Here is a 14210-nt window from a genome sequence, read left to right on the forward strand (position 1 = left end):
TTGCCTTTTCATGAGTTCTGTCTCATGCGAGGTTTGGATGCTGGTTGTTGAGCGACAGGAGGTTTTAGTCGGTTCAACTCCGACATGCCCCGCCCTCCATCCCCAGTGGAGGACGGAAGTCCGGTGATTTCCTCCTGACAAAAAAAAAAAAAAAAAATACGCTACAAGTGACATATAAACGCGATTTTTGTTTTTGCTCCAATGGTGAATGAATTCAGGGGGCCATCAGATGCAAAGTAGTAATCATAGCATAAAGACATCAGTGGGTGCCCCCACTTTTGAAATAAAAGGTAGAAGTCTCAATGGTGTCATATGCAAGACTGCTTCACGGTAGAAAAAAAAACAATATGGATATAGAATAAAATACGTTTGTATGTTTGTTTGTTCACAATCAGTCCGTTCGCATAAAACTTAATGAAAATGAAAACTGCTGCTTACATTTCCGGGAAAGTTTTTGTCTTAGTATAAAATCGATGTATTGTATTGTAATTTTAAGGAGTGGTATATGTATTTCATATATTTGTCGAGAATCACAGAAGAGTGTAACCAAGCTTTAGAAGCTACAAAGAAAATCTTCCGCATATTTAGCTTCAATCTGTACAGTTCAATCTAACTTTTTAGGCAATTGACAAAAATTAAAATAAATAAATATTGTTTAATTTTGACGACTGTAGTATTCGAAAAAATAAGGGGCTAATGTCGAAGCTAGGCGAAAACTAAAATTATTATTAGTTATATTAATTAGTTTGATACTATAACTAGTGTTTAACTAATCTAAAACGTTTTAAAATCCGCACATTTAATTTGGTTAAAAATGATTATGCTATAAATATTATTTTATCTTCTGCTTCTCAATCGTGTCACTCTTGACAGATCGTCAAGAGCGTGGCCGTAATCATCATGTAGTGTTTGTAGGGAGCAAACTTGTACCATCTCCCGATGTACTGATTATTTGATACATATATGTGAATTTTACAAAATTTCATGTAAAAAAGAATAGTAACAATCTACACTTTTCGTAATATCCGATAAAAGAATAATTAATTCCAAGTGAAGCATAAAATTACTTCCCTACGTAACGTTATTCCGCTAATACCAGTAACCGACATTCGAAAAATACATTGCGATATTGGCTAACACTTAAAAGTCCTTTCTTAATATTGTGTGCTAACGTTAACCTTTTCATGCGCATGTCCGTCAAAGAATGAATTTCGTGTTCCAGGTTACGAACTCAAATAGAAACCGTAGTAATGGTCGCTCTTACCTCGGATCTTAACTTTGAATGACGCACCGTAATCAAGAAACACGTACATTTAAAACTACATAATTCAGTAGTAAAATGCCTATAGAACACCCATATAGAATAGAATTACGTGAAGCTCGGGTTTTATTTCTTTGGATCCACATCCCGACCAACCTTTGTTGCATCAAAGATTGATGTTATTTTAAATAAGCATTTCTCCTATCTGTACAGCTCTGCATACTCTTATACAAATCGTCTTCTCGCATTAAAACTGTATAATCTCAAAACTTACTAATTTTACAGGAGAGTGCTTTAAAGGTTTAACATGTGATGTTTTTAATATTAATCATCTTTGCAACATTTATTCTTTATTTTTTACCAGATACATTATCTGTCTTTTAAAGTAAGATAAAATGATGTATTAATTTTGTTAATAATAGTCAAAACATAGGTAAACTAAAAAAAAAAAAAAAAAAATTAAACTACGCTCTTTTGGCAGTATTTATGAGAAAAATGCTGGTGATACCAAATGATTCCGCATATTAACGGAATTCCAAATATTTTTGGAAATTGTACACTTTTAATGCGAAAAGACGAAATTTTATTATAAAAAGGGCAGTAATCGTTTAAATTCAGGACAAACGTACGGAATTTACCTACATAATGTTTAAATACAAAAAAAAAACTAAAATCGCACGGTTCATAATAATGTTCTGTCTACTTTTAACTAGTAATGTAAGCGTAAGATATCGTGGCATATTGACATTCAAGATGTGATTTTAACTGATTAACGTTTAATTTTAAAATCACTTAAATTTATTATTTCTTTTCAATTAACAAATCAAATGGCGCTTATGTTTTTTTTATTTTTAATGCTTATATGGTTGGACGAGCTCACAGCCCACCTGGTGTAAAGTGGTTACTAGAGCCCATAGACATCTACAACGTAAATGCGCCACCCATCTTGAGATATAAGTTCTAAGATCTCAGTATAGTTACAACGGCTGCTCCACCCTTCAAACCGAAACGCATTACTGCTTCACGACAGAAATAGGCAGGGTGGTGGTACCTACCCGCGCGGACTCACAAGAGGTCCTACCACCAGTGAGCTTGCAGGCTGTAGTAAAATATTAATCGGGCTCAAATCCTATGATGTAGCAGTCAGTTTTACTATCCACTCGACCAACGAGGTGGCCATAAAACAAGCACCTCGCTTCATGTACATTCATTTCCTAATGAGGTGAGCAGAATAAACCATGTTTGTAAAATAAAATAATTACGTACTTAATATACACGTGTTTGCTTTTCATTAGAATTCACTCAAACATGCATGTTTGATATCAAATATTCTCCTAATTGAATATGTATTTAATATGACACCTACATTACTGTTTTAATTGTCTACACGATGTATGTTGCACTCACTACGTTTATCAATATATGTGTATACATATATAATAATAATGACTCATTGGAGACCCGTGTGGCTGTATATTAATAAAAAATAGAAAACTGAACGTTCGTGTGATTTTAACAAGCCGTAGATGATCAATTTGTGAGCTTTACAAATAGGCTTTCTCTTACTACAGATAACGGTCTGGTCTCATGTGAATCCTGGTCATAAGCATAACCAAAATGGAACAATACTCAACTCGTCATAAAAAACAAATGTGACGTAAGATTTATTTGCAGCGAAAATAGGTAAGTAATACATAGTACTCATCAGTGCGGGATTTAATTAAGACCTAACTTAGGAAGATACTATGGAGATCGGAAAAAAATATGTACACAAGATACTGTAACTAGAGATGACTTTATAGCAGTAGCTAGCAGTGGCAGAGTGTCATATGCTAAATCGGACTATCATAATAATTTTAGGTTCCGCTAACCAAGATAACTGCGTATTACGGAGGTTTTTTTGAATCCTTAGATTTAACGCGTGAACGAGCTCATGGCCTATATAATGCTAAATGGTGTTTGAGCTATGAGGTCGATGAATCTATTTTAGTAGGTATATAGGATATATTCAAGCCGCAAAGCGTTACTGCTTCGCGGTAGAAATAGGCTGGATAGTGATACCTATACTCGTACAAACAGGCGTACAATAATTACGCAAAATTAATTAATAGGTATATATTTTTCTGTCCGAAGCTGGTCCTTAATCATGTTAATCGTCCGTAGAGTGCCTAATACGTATTCCTTTAGAAATATACATTGGTACATGTCAACGGGATTTGAATACGCATCGTTTGATATGAGTACGCATCCTAGCTATTTATCCTTTAGATCACAACAATTTAGTAATATGGAGCATTATTATTAGATCTGTTGACTTAGAAGATAAAATTAGCTTACCCTGGTAGTATACGTCTCAGAGTCTCGGTCTTCCAGCGATTGATCGTGCTGTCTGTTGTAATCCCTCGTGTATTTGTTGAGTTGGGTGTTCCGCTTCGTCTCACGATCCAAGCTGTTGTACCGATCACCCTTGTTCGAATCAAGACTGGGAACATAATTGATATAAATTAGACACTAATTGTTTCGTTTGCAATTAGTTATCGGACCTTCATGAGATTATTATAAGATCATCACGTTAAAGTGTTATTTGTAACTAAAATGATCAAGATTGATTCAATAAAACTTTTTGACAGTATTTTTTTAGCGGGCGTATAATTTGGATGCGGAAGAGCCGCGAATTTGTTTTTATCGTAATTTGGAAACTGAAACAATAGTTTGAGTTATAAGTTTGCTAGCATTGGATCATGGGAAGTCATTTTTCATATTTTTTTATTGCATAGCCGGGTGGGCAAACTTTATCTTATACAAAATATATTGTTTTGATCTTACAAATTAATTACCTGTTAGAACTGAACGCCTGTCTAGTCTTTTCAACTTGATCCCAGGAATTTCTGGATTGGTATGGCTTTCCACCAGGATCTCCGGTGCCTGCACAACATAAAATGCATATATAGGCCTCGACAAGCCAGAAGAAATTACTACGATATTAAAGTCGTCGTGGCCTAAAGGATAAGACGTCCGGTGCATTCGTGTAGAAGCGATGCACTGGTGTTATAATCGCAGGCGGGTACCAATTTTTATAATGAAATGCGTATTCAACAAATGTTCACGATTGACTTCCACGATGAAGGAATAACATCGTGTAATAAAAATCAAACCCGCAAAATTATAATTTGCGTAATTACTGGTGGTAGGACCTCTTGTGAGCTCGCACGGGTAGGTACCACCAGCCTGCCTATTTCTGCCGTGATGCAGTAATGCGTTTCGGTTTGAGGGGTGAGCCAGCCGGTGTAACTATATTGTACTGAGACCTTAAAAGTTATATCTCAAGGTAGATGGCGCATTTACGTTGTAGATGTCTATGGGCTCCAGTAACCACTTAACACCAAGTGTGAGCTCGTCTACCATACTAAGCAATAAAAAAAAAATCAAAAAACTACCTTTCAAATTTACTTACCGGGACTTCCTAATCGCCTCGTCCGATCGGCTTCAAGGGAAGAATGCGGGCTACCATCCAAATTGTCCTGGGAGCCACTGTACGAGCTGTACATTTTGTAATTGGACCGCTTTTCGACTACTTTCTTGGTTGTCGTGACAGGGCTGTAGTGTTCTGATGGACTATTCACTCTGTTTAAACGTAAATATAAATAAATAATAGTTTAAAAAAACTAACAAAATACGCTTTTATAGAAAATTCAACTAAAAAATTGTGAAAATAAATTTTAATGAATTTGAATTAAAAATAGTATAAGAAAATATGATTTCATTGTAAAAAAAGCGTGGGGTGCTTTTCAGTATAGTATCAAAATAACCCTTCTACTCATATCTGTTCATAAAATATTTAAAAGCGTATTAAAAATCAGGTTAAATCAAAATTAAATATAGTAATTCGTCCCCAATGTTAACATAAGAACATATACAGATATCATAGACCCAAAGACAAATATTTAAAAAACGTGTTCATCCAATGAATGTTTGCTCGATAGAATCAAACCCAAGATTCCAGTATGGCAGACAAGAACGCTATTTGCACCAGCACGTTAGCCAAATATCATTTTTTTTTTTTTTATGATTGAAGGATTACTGGTGGCCCGGAGGCCTTTCCAGTTTCACCAGGACAGGTGGGCGAGCAAAGGCTCAGCCAGGAGGGGTGGGATTTGCTAACAGCTACCCGAGCGCCTCCGAAGGAGACCTAACAACTCAAGAGTAGCTGCTTCGCGAATGAATCTACTACCGGATCGGAATCGCAACCCGCTGAGAAGATCCGGCGAGAAACTCAGCGAGCTGATTCATGGGTTAGGTTGCACGGCGAACTCTTTGTCGAGTTCGACGAGTACGGTTACCGAGGTCCCTAAGCCTGCTCCTAGAGCTGAAGGCGTCTAGTGCAAAGGTTATTGGATCTGATGGATCCGTAAGGACGTGTCTAGGGCGTCGACGGTGACTGGCTCCTGCATGATCAGAATTCGGGGAGTAGTCAGCGGCGGCTACGATAAGGCGATTATCATGACGCATAGCCTTATCGAAGTACCGTTCCGACGCTGACTTCATGTATTTCTGTATAGACTCGAGGCCCAGGTCGTCGTGTAGGTCAACGTTCCTCACGAACCACGGAGCTCCGACGGCTAACCTGCAAAAACGGGATTGTAGAGATTGAAGGGTGTCTATGTGTGTGCGGGCCGCGTGAGCGAACACCACACTCGCGTAAGTCATGACGGGCCTTATGCAAGTTTTGTAAAGTGTCACCTTGTTCCGAAGGGACATTTTACTCCGCTTACAGATCATGGGGTAGAGTCTACCGAGAATAAACGCGGCACGGTCACGGACTGATTTTATATGCGGGCGGAATGTCATCGATGCATCCAGGGTAACGCCCAGGTACTTGACCTTCCTGGCCCAGGGTATGGATTGACTAAAGAGAGTAATCGGGGGTGTGAGATTCCTCCTCCTAATACGGGAGGAAATCCGTGTGGAGCTTCCCCTCTGAAATAGCACCGCAGTACTTTTCGCTGGGTTGGTGTCTATGCGCCATTTTCGGAACCACTGTCCTAGGGCTAGGGCTGCGCTCTGAAGCTTCTTCGCGATTAGGGACTTGTTTCTACTGGAATAGTAAACAGTCGTGTCGTCGGCGAATAAAGCTAAATGGGTTGGCGGCGACCGGGGAATATCGTTAACGAATAAGCTAAATAGGAGGGGTGAGAGGACAGAGCCTTGCGGGACTCCAACTGTGAGAGGTCGTGGGGAGGAGCGGGTTCCCTCGACTCGATATCGAAAAGAGCGGTTCGACAAGAAGTCCCGTATGATGAGCACGAGACTATCCGGCACACCCATGATGAATAGTTTGAAAATCAAACCGTTGTGCCAGACTTTGTCGAACGCTTTTGCGACGTCGAAGAAGAGAGCTCCCGTGTATAACGGTTTTGGTCGATTAAGCCCCACAAGAATGTGCTCCGTGAGGCGGTGCACCTGTTGAACGCATGAGTGATTTGTACGGAATCCGAATTGTTCATCGATGAGAATGCCCTTGGATGAGACGAAGTCTCTGAGGCGTTTGTAGAGCAGACGCTCGTACAGTTTGCCTAGAGACATGAGGAGGCTAATCGGGCGGTAGCCAAATATCAATAAACACATTCAGTCATCTATTTCGTATTCTAAAATTAAATAAATTGCTTGGGCTACATTTCGCAACAGTGCGTCTATACCAGTGATCAAGACAAGATTATTCGCGTCTCTATTTGTAGTATACTGGAAGTATACGATGAAGTTATATTTAACAATAGGCAGCGGCTTGGCTCTGCCCCTGGCATTGCTGAAGTCCACGGGTGACGGTGACCACTCACCATTAGGTGGGCCGTATGGTCGTATGGCCTACAAGGGCAATAAAAAAAAAGCAGTAAAAAAAGTAGCAATTGAGGGGAAGCTCTCAATTATTACATTGATATCCCAACAACAAAATACAAATTTATGTGTCAATTTTAAAAACATGAATATGGAAAATGTACTATGCTGTTAACTGATAAGAATAATGTATATCGTACTGCTATCTATATATATTATATAAAAAATAATTGCTGTTCGTTAGTCTCGCTAAAACTCAAAAACGGCTGGACCATAGACCTATATAGTAGGGACACGACATATTGTTCTATACGTACAATTGCTTATATAAATAGCACCCATTTTGAAGGCACATACATAAACATATACCTATCTCGTTCTTACTCAGCACTTTAACTCGCAGGAAAACAATATAACAGTATTTCAGTGCGTACATAAAATGAAACATGAATATACGTAAATATCTCCGTCTCCGTCTAATGAGGCCGAAAATCCGCCATGTTTAGCGCGCCAAATGTCATTGTCACGTCAGTTCGGCCGTCTGTTTTGGGTTGTACATTATTTATTGACTTTGATATCGATTTAATATGATTGATTATATAAAATTTCATAATTTATCATGCTTAAAACATACAAAAATAATAATTAAAACGTATTTTATAGGATCTCAAGAAAGTCGATGCCCTAAAACTATTATCTATATGTATTTAAATTCATTATGGAGCCCTCATCCGAAAAATCCATTTTTCGGTCGGAATCTATTGATCATGACACTAATCATAAATACCACTTTAAAATATGTCATCAAAACATATTTAGACATTCTGTTTAGATATTTCGGGAAAAAGGCTACCGACAAAATCTCTTCGGAACTATTTAAATAAAATAGTTTTATTCCGCAGTGAGCAAAACACTATTGTAAATTTGTTAAATATTTAATAATTAAGTGATTTTAGAGAGGAAGTCACAAGGAATGACGTTTGTAATTAATGAATAAATGTTCTGTAGGTGTTTTTTTTTTCACGCGGTCCCTTGATAAGTTTAAAATTTGAATCACTCTCAAGCGAAAGTGATTCAAATGGTGCGGCGCACCTTCCTTGGGGTGCGCTACGGTAGTATGTTACGGACTTTAGAGTCAGGAAAACAATTAAAATAGATTGTAATAGTCTAAGAAAAACACGTACTCAAAATACGATAACATTTAGCATGCTAGAAATGGGCTGATGGCTTTGAACTACGCCATATCTTTATGTTTTGCGACAAACGACAACTTTATAAAATCAGTGTAGCAACTTTTAAAAATCATCATCTCGTTTACTTGGCAAATTCGAAGGACGAACTTGTCTTAGATTTCACTCATCTAAATCATATCATATTTGCACATAACAATATACCTACTTACTTCCCATTAAAGTATAAATTCTACAAATAAATAATACTCAACAATATTTAAAATAAAATGAGCCAAGAACGTTTATCGATAAAACCTGATAACATTGAAATCTTTTGTACAGCACTAAAGCCGCCATGTTTTGTGGCCAGATGACGTCACACTGGCACGAAATTTTGGTTGACGTTTCATTTCCATAGGTTTCCTACTTCATTGGGCTGGACCGATTTGGCTAATTTTGGCCTTGAATTATTTGTGTTAGTCCAGAGAAGGTTTAAAAGGTAGATAATATGAGAATGCTCGGAATTAAATGAAAATAACAATTTTGTTTTCCCTTTAATGTGTCCCCCTTCGGACAGATTCCTTTTGTTAATTTAGGTCTTTAATTTATTGATCGATGCACTACGAAGTCTGCCTGGTCAGCTAGTAGGAAATAAAAAAATTAAAATAAAAACACAATTTTTGCATGGATAATTTTGGCGAATTTAAATGACACAATATTCTAGTATTGATTATTTCATCAGACAATTGTTGTGTAAGGTTCTTAGTTAGTGACGAACATTTGAAACTTCTATTCGTATCTCGAGTGTAACAATAGATCTACGTTGTACTCATTGTAACAAAACAGGCAGAAACAAACGGAAGCTCTGCAGACTGAAACTGAATAAAGCTCTCCTCACTACTGAGATCTAAAATTTATAGCATTTCCTTAGCAATTACGTTTTTTATTATTATTGCTTAGATGGGTGTACGAGCTCACAGTCCACCTGATGTTAAGTGGTTACTGGACCCCATAGACATCTACGACGTAAGTGCGCCATCCACCTTGAGATATAAGTTCTAAGGTCTCAAGTATAGTTACAACGGCTGCCCCAACCTTCAAACCGAAACGCATTACTACTTCACGGCAGAAATAGGCGGGGTGGTGGTACCTAACCGCGCGGACTCACAAGAGGTTCTACCACCAGTAAATTACACGTGACATGAATTATAATCTACACAAAATATTTATTGATTATAACCAATTACCAATATCATTTGTTGGAATCCATTAATTATTAATCTGTAATCTTGCTTAAGAAAATAAATCAACCAATATTCACTTAACTCGTAAGCTATTTATCGTTTTGTTTGATAGTTAAATCTCGATCGAAAATCTTATTTTTATAATCCCCAAAAGTATATACATATGTATACTTGAGAACGAAACTCAGTGATTTATTTGGCTAACAAAGTTTTTTTATTATGCTGAGGGAAGATGTTAAAAAGTTTTTTTATAAATTTATGTTTAATTTTCTTTCAAGACCAATTGTCTTGAACTATTTTTACTAGGGCAGATGTGCAAAAGTTCTTAGTTACCACAATTAGAATACCAATTACTTTGGAAAACATCTAGTTGTTTCACATTTTAGCATAATATGAACTAACTATATGAAATTTTAATGAATGTAATATGAATGCGAAATCTGAAGTAAATGAAATAAATAAAATAGATATAGCGGTCGTCGTGTCTTAAAAAATCTCAGGTGGCGGTATTCTTCTTCCCATTCTCGTTACGATAATTATAAGTTTTCTTCATCATTTAACCGTATCTTCCTGTCTTGAAAAAAATCCATACATTATTCCCTATACGTAGAAATGAGACTTATTTCATTAACATTTCTGAACATTGGAGCAATAAATTGTACAAAAGATATGGTTTTTAAGGAGATTAACTTTTCGCGAAAGTTTTTATTAAAGTTTTTATGTTTAGTTATTTTTTAACTCTTCAAAATTAAATCTAGTTTTAGCTTTTAGAAACGAAGAAACAGTAATTGATTATTATTTCTACGAGGTAATTAATACACAATTAATATATGTGTGTTATGTACCCAACAGCAGTAAATTAAAAAATACTCAAAAGCATCAAATTCAATGTTTCATCATGTTGGTAACTTCAAAATGCAATTAACGTGAATTTGTCATTTAAAGTTTTAATCACTTTATATTTTAACAAAATGTATATTCAAAAGAGCTCCGTATTGAAAATTCATTGATATATGTTTACAACGGAAAATGCAATCTCCATTTTACTTCGCACATTTGAGATCAAAATCATTCAAGCGTATGTCTTCTAGTTTCTATTTTGAGTATTACCTGTGAGGTACCATAATTATGTTTAAGAATTGACATGATGTCTAAATTATCCAAAATACCGGTTTGAAAGGAAAAGTAACGCAGTTTTCAAAATAGACTTAATTGTCAATGTGATCTTCTGTATCATGTAAATAACTTAACACGAAGTGAAGAAAGAAAAAAAAGTGAATCAAGGTTTGCTTGAGTCAATAAAAAACTCCAACGTGCTTTGAGAACATTTTTTTTTATTTTTTTTTATTGCCCTTGTAGGAAGACGAGCATACGGCCCACCTGATGGTGAGTGGTTACCGTCGCCCATGGACTTCAGCAATGCCAGGGGCAGAACCCCTTCCTACTGCTAAAATCACAATTTGAGCTCGAATTCATACATAACTAGCTTTTGCCGGCCATTTCGTCCGCATGGAATAGTTACATTGGCATAACCCTAAATTTTACCTGCGACTTCATTTACGTAGTAAGAGAAAAAAAACGATTTTTAAACATTCTTTATTGGTGCTCCGGTTGTATTGGTCTTAGCGTGATGTTATATAACATATAACCTTCCTCAATAAATGAGCTATCTAACACTGAAATATTTTTTTAAATCGGACAAGTAATTCCTGAGATTAGCGCGTTCAAACAAACAAACTCTTCAGCTTTATAATATTAGTATAGATGTAGACCAACAGGTCCTTGAACTCACCTGTTAATTGGACTCGCAGTTCTGTTCAAAGGGCTGTCTTTCCTCGCGAGCGGACTCGTAGTGCGGGCGGCTGGACTCATCGATCTGTACGGGCTGCCGGCTCTATTCGCGTCTAGTCTAGACCCGTTGCCTAAATGCTTACTCGTTATAGGACTCGCAGTCCTGTTTCTCGGACTCTCAGAGCCGTATCTTGTAGTAAAACCTTCCCTCTTGTTGACTCTAGAGGAAGAGTACGCTGAATCGACGGCGTCATAGGTTTTCTCTTTCAATTCTGGACTGAAGGTGGACCTGTAGTAGTCGGATGTGTCTCGTCTGTCCTCGCGTCGATCGATCGAGCTCGTATTGTGTTTAGTTGTGTTTGTCTCGTATAAATTATATTGGTTTACTGGACTTTCGGATCTCAGGCGTGTCACTGTAAGATGAAAATTAAGTATGACAAATGAATAATCGATTAATACAGATTTTTTATTATCGATCAGACAATCTGAAAGGATAATGAATATCCTCATTCACCAGGTACATCTGGCAGGGAGTGTTCGCAGATGCTAATTGAATTAGCAATTCACAAAGATGTTACACAAATTATTTTGATTTACTGTACTGGTGGTAGGACCTCTTGTGAGTCCGCGCGGGTAGGTACCACCACCCCGCCTATTTCTGTCGTGAAGCGGTAATGCGTTTCGGTTTGAAGGGTGGGACAGCCGTTGTAACTATACTTGAGACCTTAGAACTTATATCTCAAGGTGGGTGGCGCATTTACGTCGTAGCTGTCTATGGGATCCAGTAACCACTTAACACCAGATGGGCTGTGAGCTCGTCCACCCAACTAAGCAATAAAAAAAATGATATTTTTTTATAATATAAATTGGAATTAAGCAGATTCATAAACAATATTGATCATGTAAAAGTTTCATCTCCCGAAGAATATTTTCTTATTTTCAAAACATATTATTATCATACCTGGACTTGATATTCTCGCGTAAGCCGGTGAGGGACTGGAACTGTCTCGGGTCTTCTTACTGCGGGAGCCAACTCGGAACATGTGCGGCGATCCGTGAACGTCATATCCATTAAAATATATGTATAACTGTTGAATAATGTACTTTTATTAGCATTAATAGTTTATTAGCATTAATAGTTTATTAGCATTAATAGTTTATTAGCATTAATAGTTTATTAGCATTATGACGACGCTTGCAGCTGAAAGTAAGTATTGTACTTTTTGACGAAGCATGTTGCTGATAACTCTATTTCTGTAATGTGACGAAGCATGTTGCGGATAATAACGTGTACTTTTAGGTTAGGAATATTATGTTCTTTTTTTATAATAAATAAAATTATTTAAAAAAATTAGCATTAATACTATAAATTGGTTTTGTTATGCTAACGAGTGCTGCCGTCCCTTTTAGTGCTACCAGTTATCAGAATAATTAGAAATTACAAGGTAATCTCTGAAGCACAAAATCGAGTTTATTTATCGCAAAGACAGCTTCAAGCAGTTTGGGATTTAGGATTTTTATCATTTTCTATCTACATCTAAACCATACAGAGAAAGATAATCCTAAGAACGTTTTATTAAACATCAGAAGGAATGGCAATTTAAACAGTTCACGTCATGAATATATGACTTTTTGAAACTAATATAGAGAAATTGGGAACGGTATTTCGTGTACCTTGGATTAACAGATGTGCTCATAAATAACTGTGAGCAGTGACGTGTATTCACGAAAGACGTCTTTTTTTTTATTGCCCTTGTAGGCAGATGCGCATACGGCCCACCTGATGGTGAGTGGTTACCGTCGCCCGTGGACTTCGGCAATGCCCGTAGCAGCTTTGGCTGCCTACAAAACTACGTCTACAACTAAGGAACCCATCGACTAAAAACAAACTTGTTTAATTCCTGATAATATGGAAGATCCACGTCTTGAACTCGCATGGGCCAATACATAATCTCGCTCATTTCTTATTAGTGATATCTACCCGATTGAGATCATAATACATAGCACCATTAGTGACAGTCTGTATCGCCAGACTATGTCCGTAACCATTAACTATCAGATGATAGACGTAGACTGTCGTAGACCAACAACGCAATATTATTTCCGCCACTGTCTATTTCTGCCGTGAAGCAGTAATGCGTTTCGGTTTGAAGGGTGGGGCAGCCGTTGTAACTATACTGAGATCTCAGAACTTATATCTCAAGGTGGGTGGCGCATTTACGTTGTAGATGTCTATGGGCTCCAGTAACCACTTAACACCAGGTGGGCTGTGAGTTCGTCCATCCATCTAAGTAATAAATAAATAAAAAGAAACTCAGTACAAGTCGAACTCTCTCTGTTAATCTAAGCTAAAAAATTACTACCATGTTAGCCTAGATATAATCTAGAATTAAAAATTCTAAGTAGTACGCACACAATTCTACGCATTACACTTTGTCGATTGAATGATTCCCTCGAGGTAACAAACATTCTCGTAGCTCTATCAATGTGAGTCACAAACGGAAATATACATACAGCGAATAATCTTTTTCCTACTTTGTGATCACTACGTAAGGTATCCATATATATAGTACGTACGCGCGTCAAACTGAATATTAAATTACAAACAACCAGCGAACCGTATTAACAACAGTCCCGCTTTGAAAACAGGACGACTACAATATAAATCGCGGAATATTCGAGAACAAATAAGTCGGGAAAATTACAAATATACAACTCGCATTACCAAAAATACTCGTATTTATTAAAATAATTAATAATTATCAGAAATAGAAGCTTAATATTACAAACAAAACATTACTGGTGGTAGAACCTCTTGTAAGTCCGAGCGTGTAGGTATCACCACCCCGCCTATTTCTGCCGTAAACCACTAATGTGTTTCAGTTTGAAGGGTGGGGAAGCCGTTATATC

At 37.0% G+C, this 14210-nt stretch overlaps 1 protein-coding gene across 3 annotated transcripts in view; it reads right to left on the bottom strand.

The window, feature by feature from the left end:
- Positions 1-14210, bottom strand: part of LOC101739163 (filamin-A) — a 113936-nt gene that overhangs the window by 65101 nt on the left and 34625 nt on the right. For all 3 annotated transcript variants that reach the window (XM_038016131.2, XM_038016130.2, XM_062672597.1), the window contains exons 13-17: positions 12262-12388; positions 11302-11713; positions 4716-4885; positions 4099-4186; positions 3599-3743 (exon numbers count right to left, since the gene is read on the bottom strand). In XM_038016131.2, coding sequence (XP_037872059.1) covers positions 3599-3743; positions 4099-4186; positions 4716-4885; positions 11302-11713; positions 12262-12388 — 942 coding nt within the window. The remainder of the gene's footprint in view (positions 1-3598; positions 3744-4098; positions 4187-4715; positions 4886-11301; positions 11714-12261; positions 12389-14210) is intronic.

This window comes from Bombyx mori, chromosome 15, assembly GCF_030269925.1.
Source record: "Bombyx mori chromosome 15, ASM3026992v2".
Classification (NCBI taxonomy): Eukaryota; Metazoa; Arthropoda; class Insecta; order Lepidoptera; family Bombycidae; genus Bombyx; species Bombyx mori.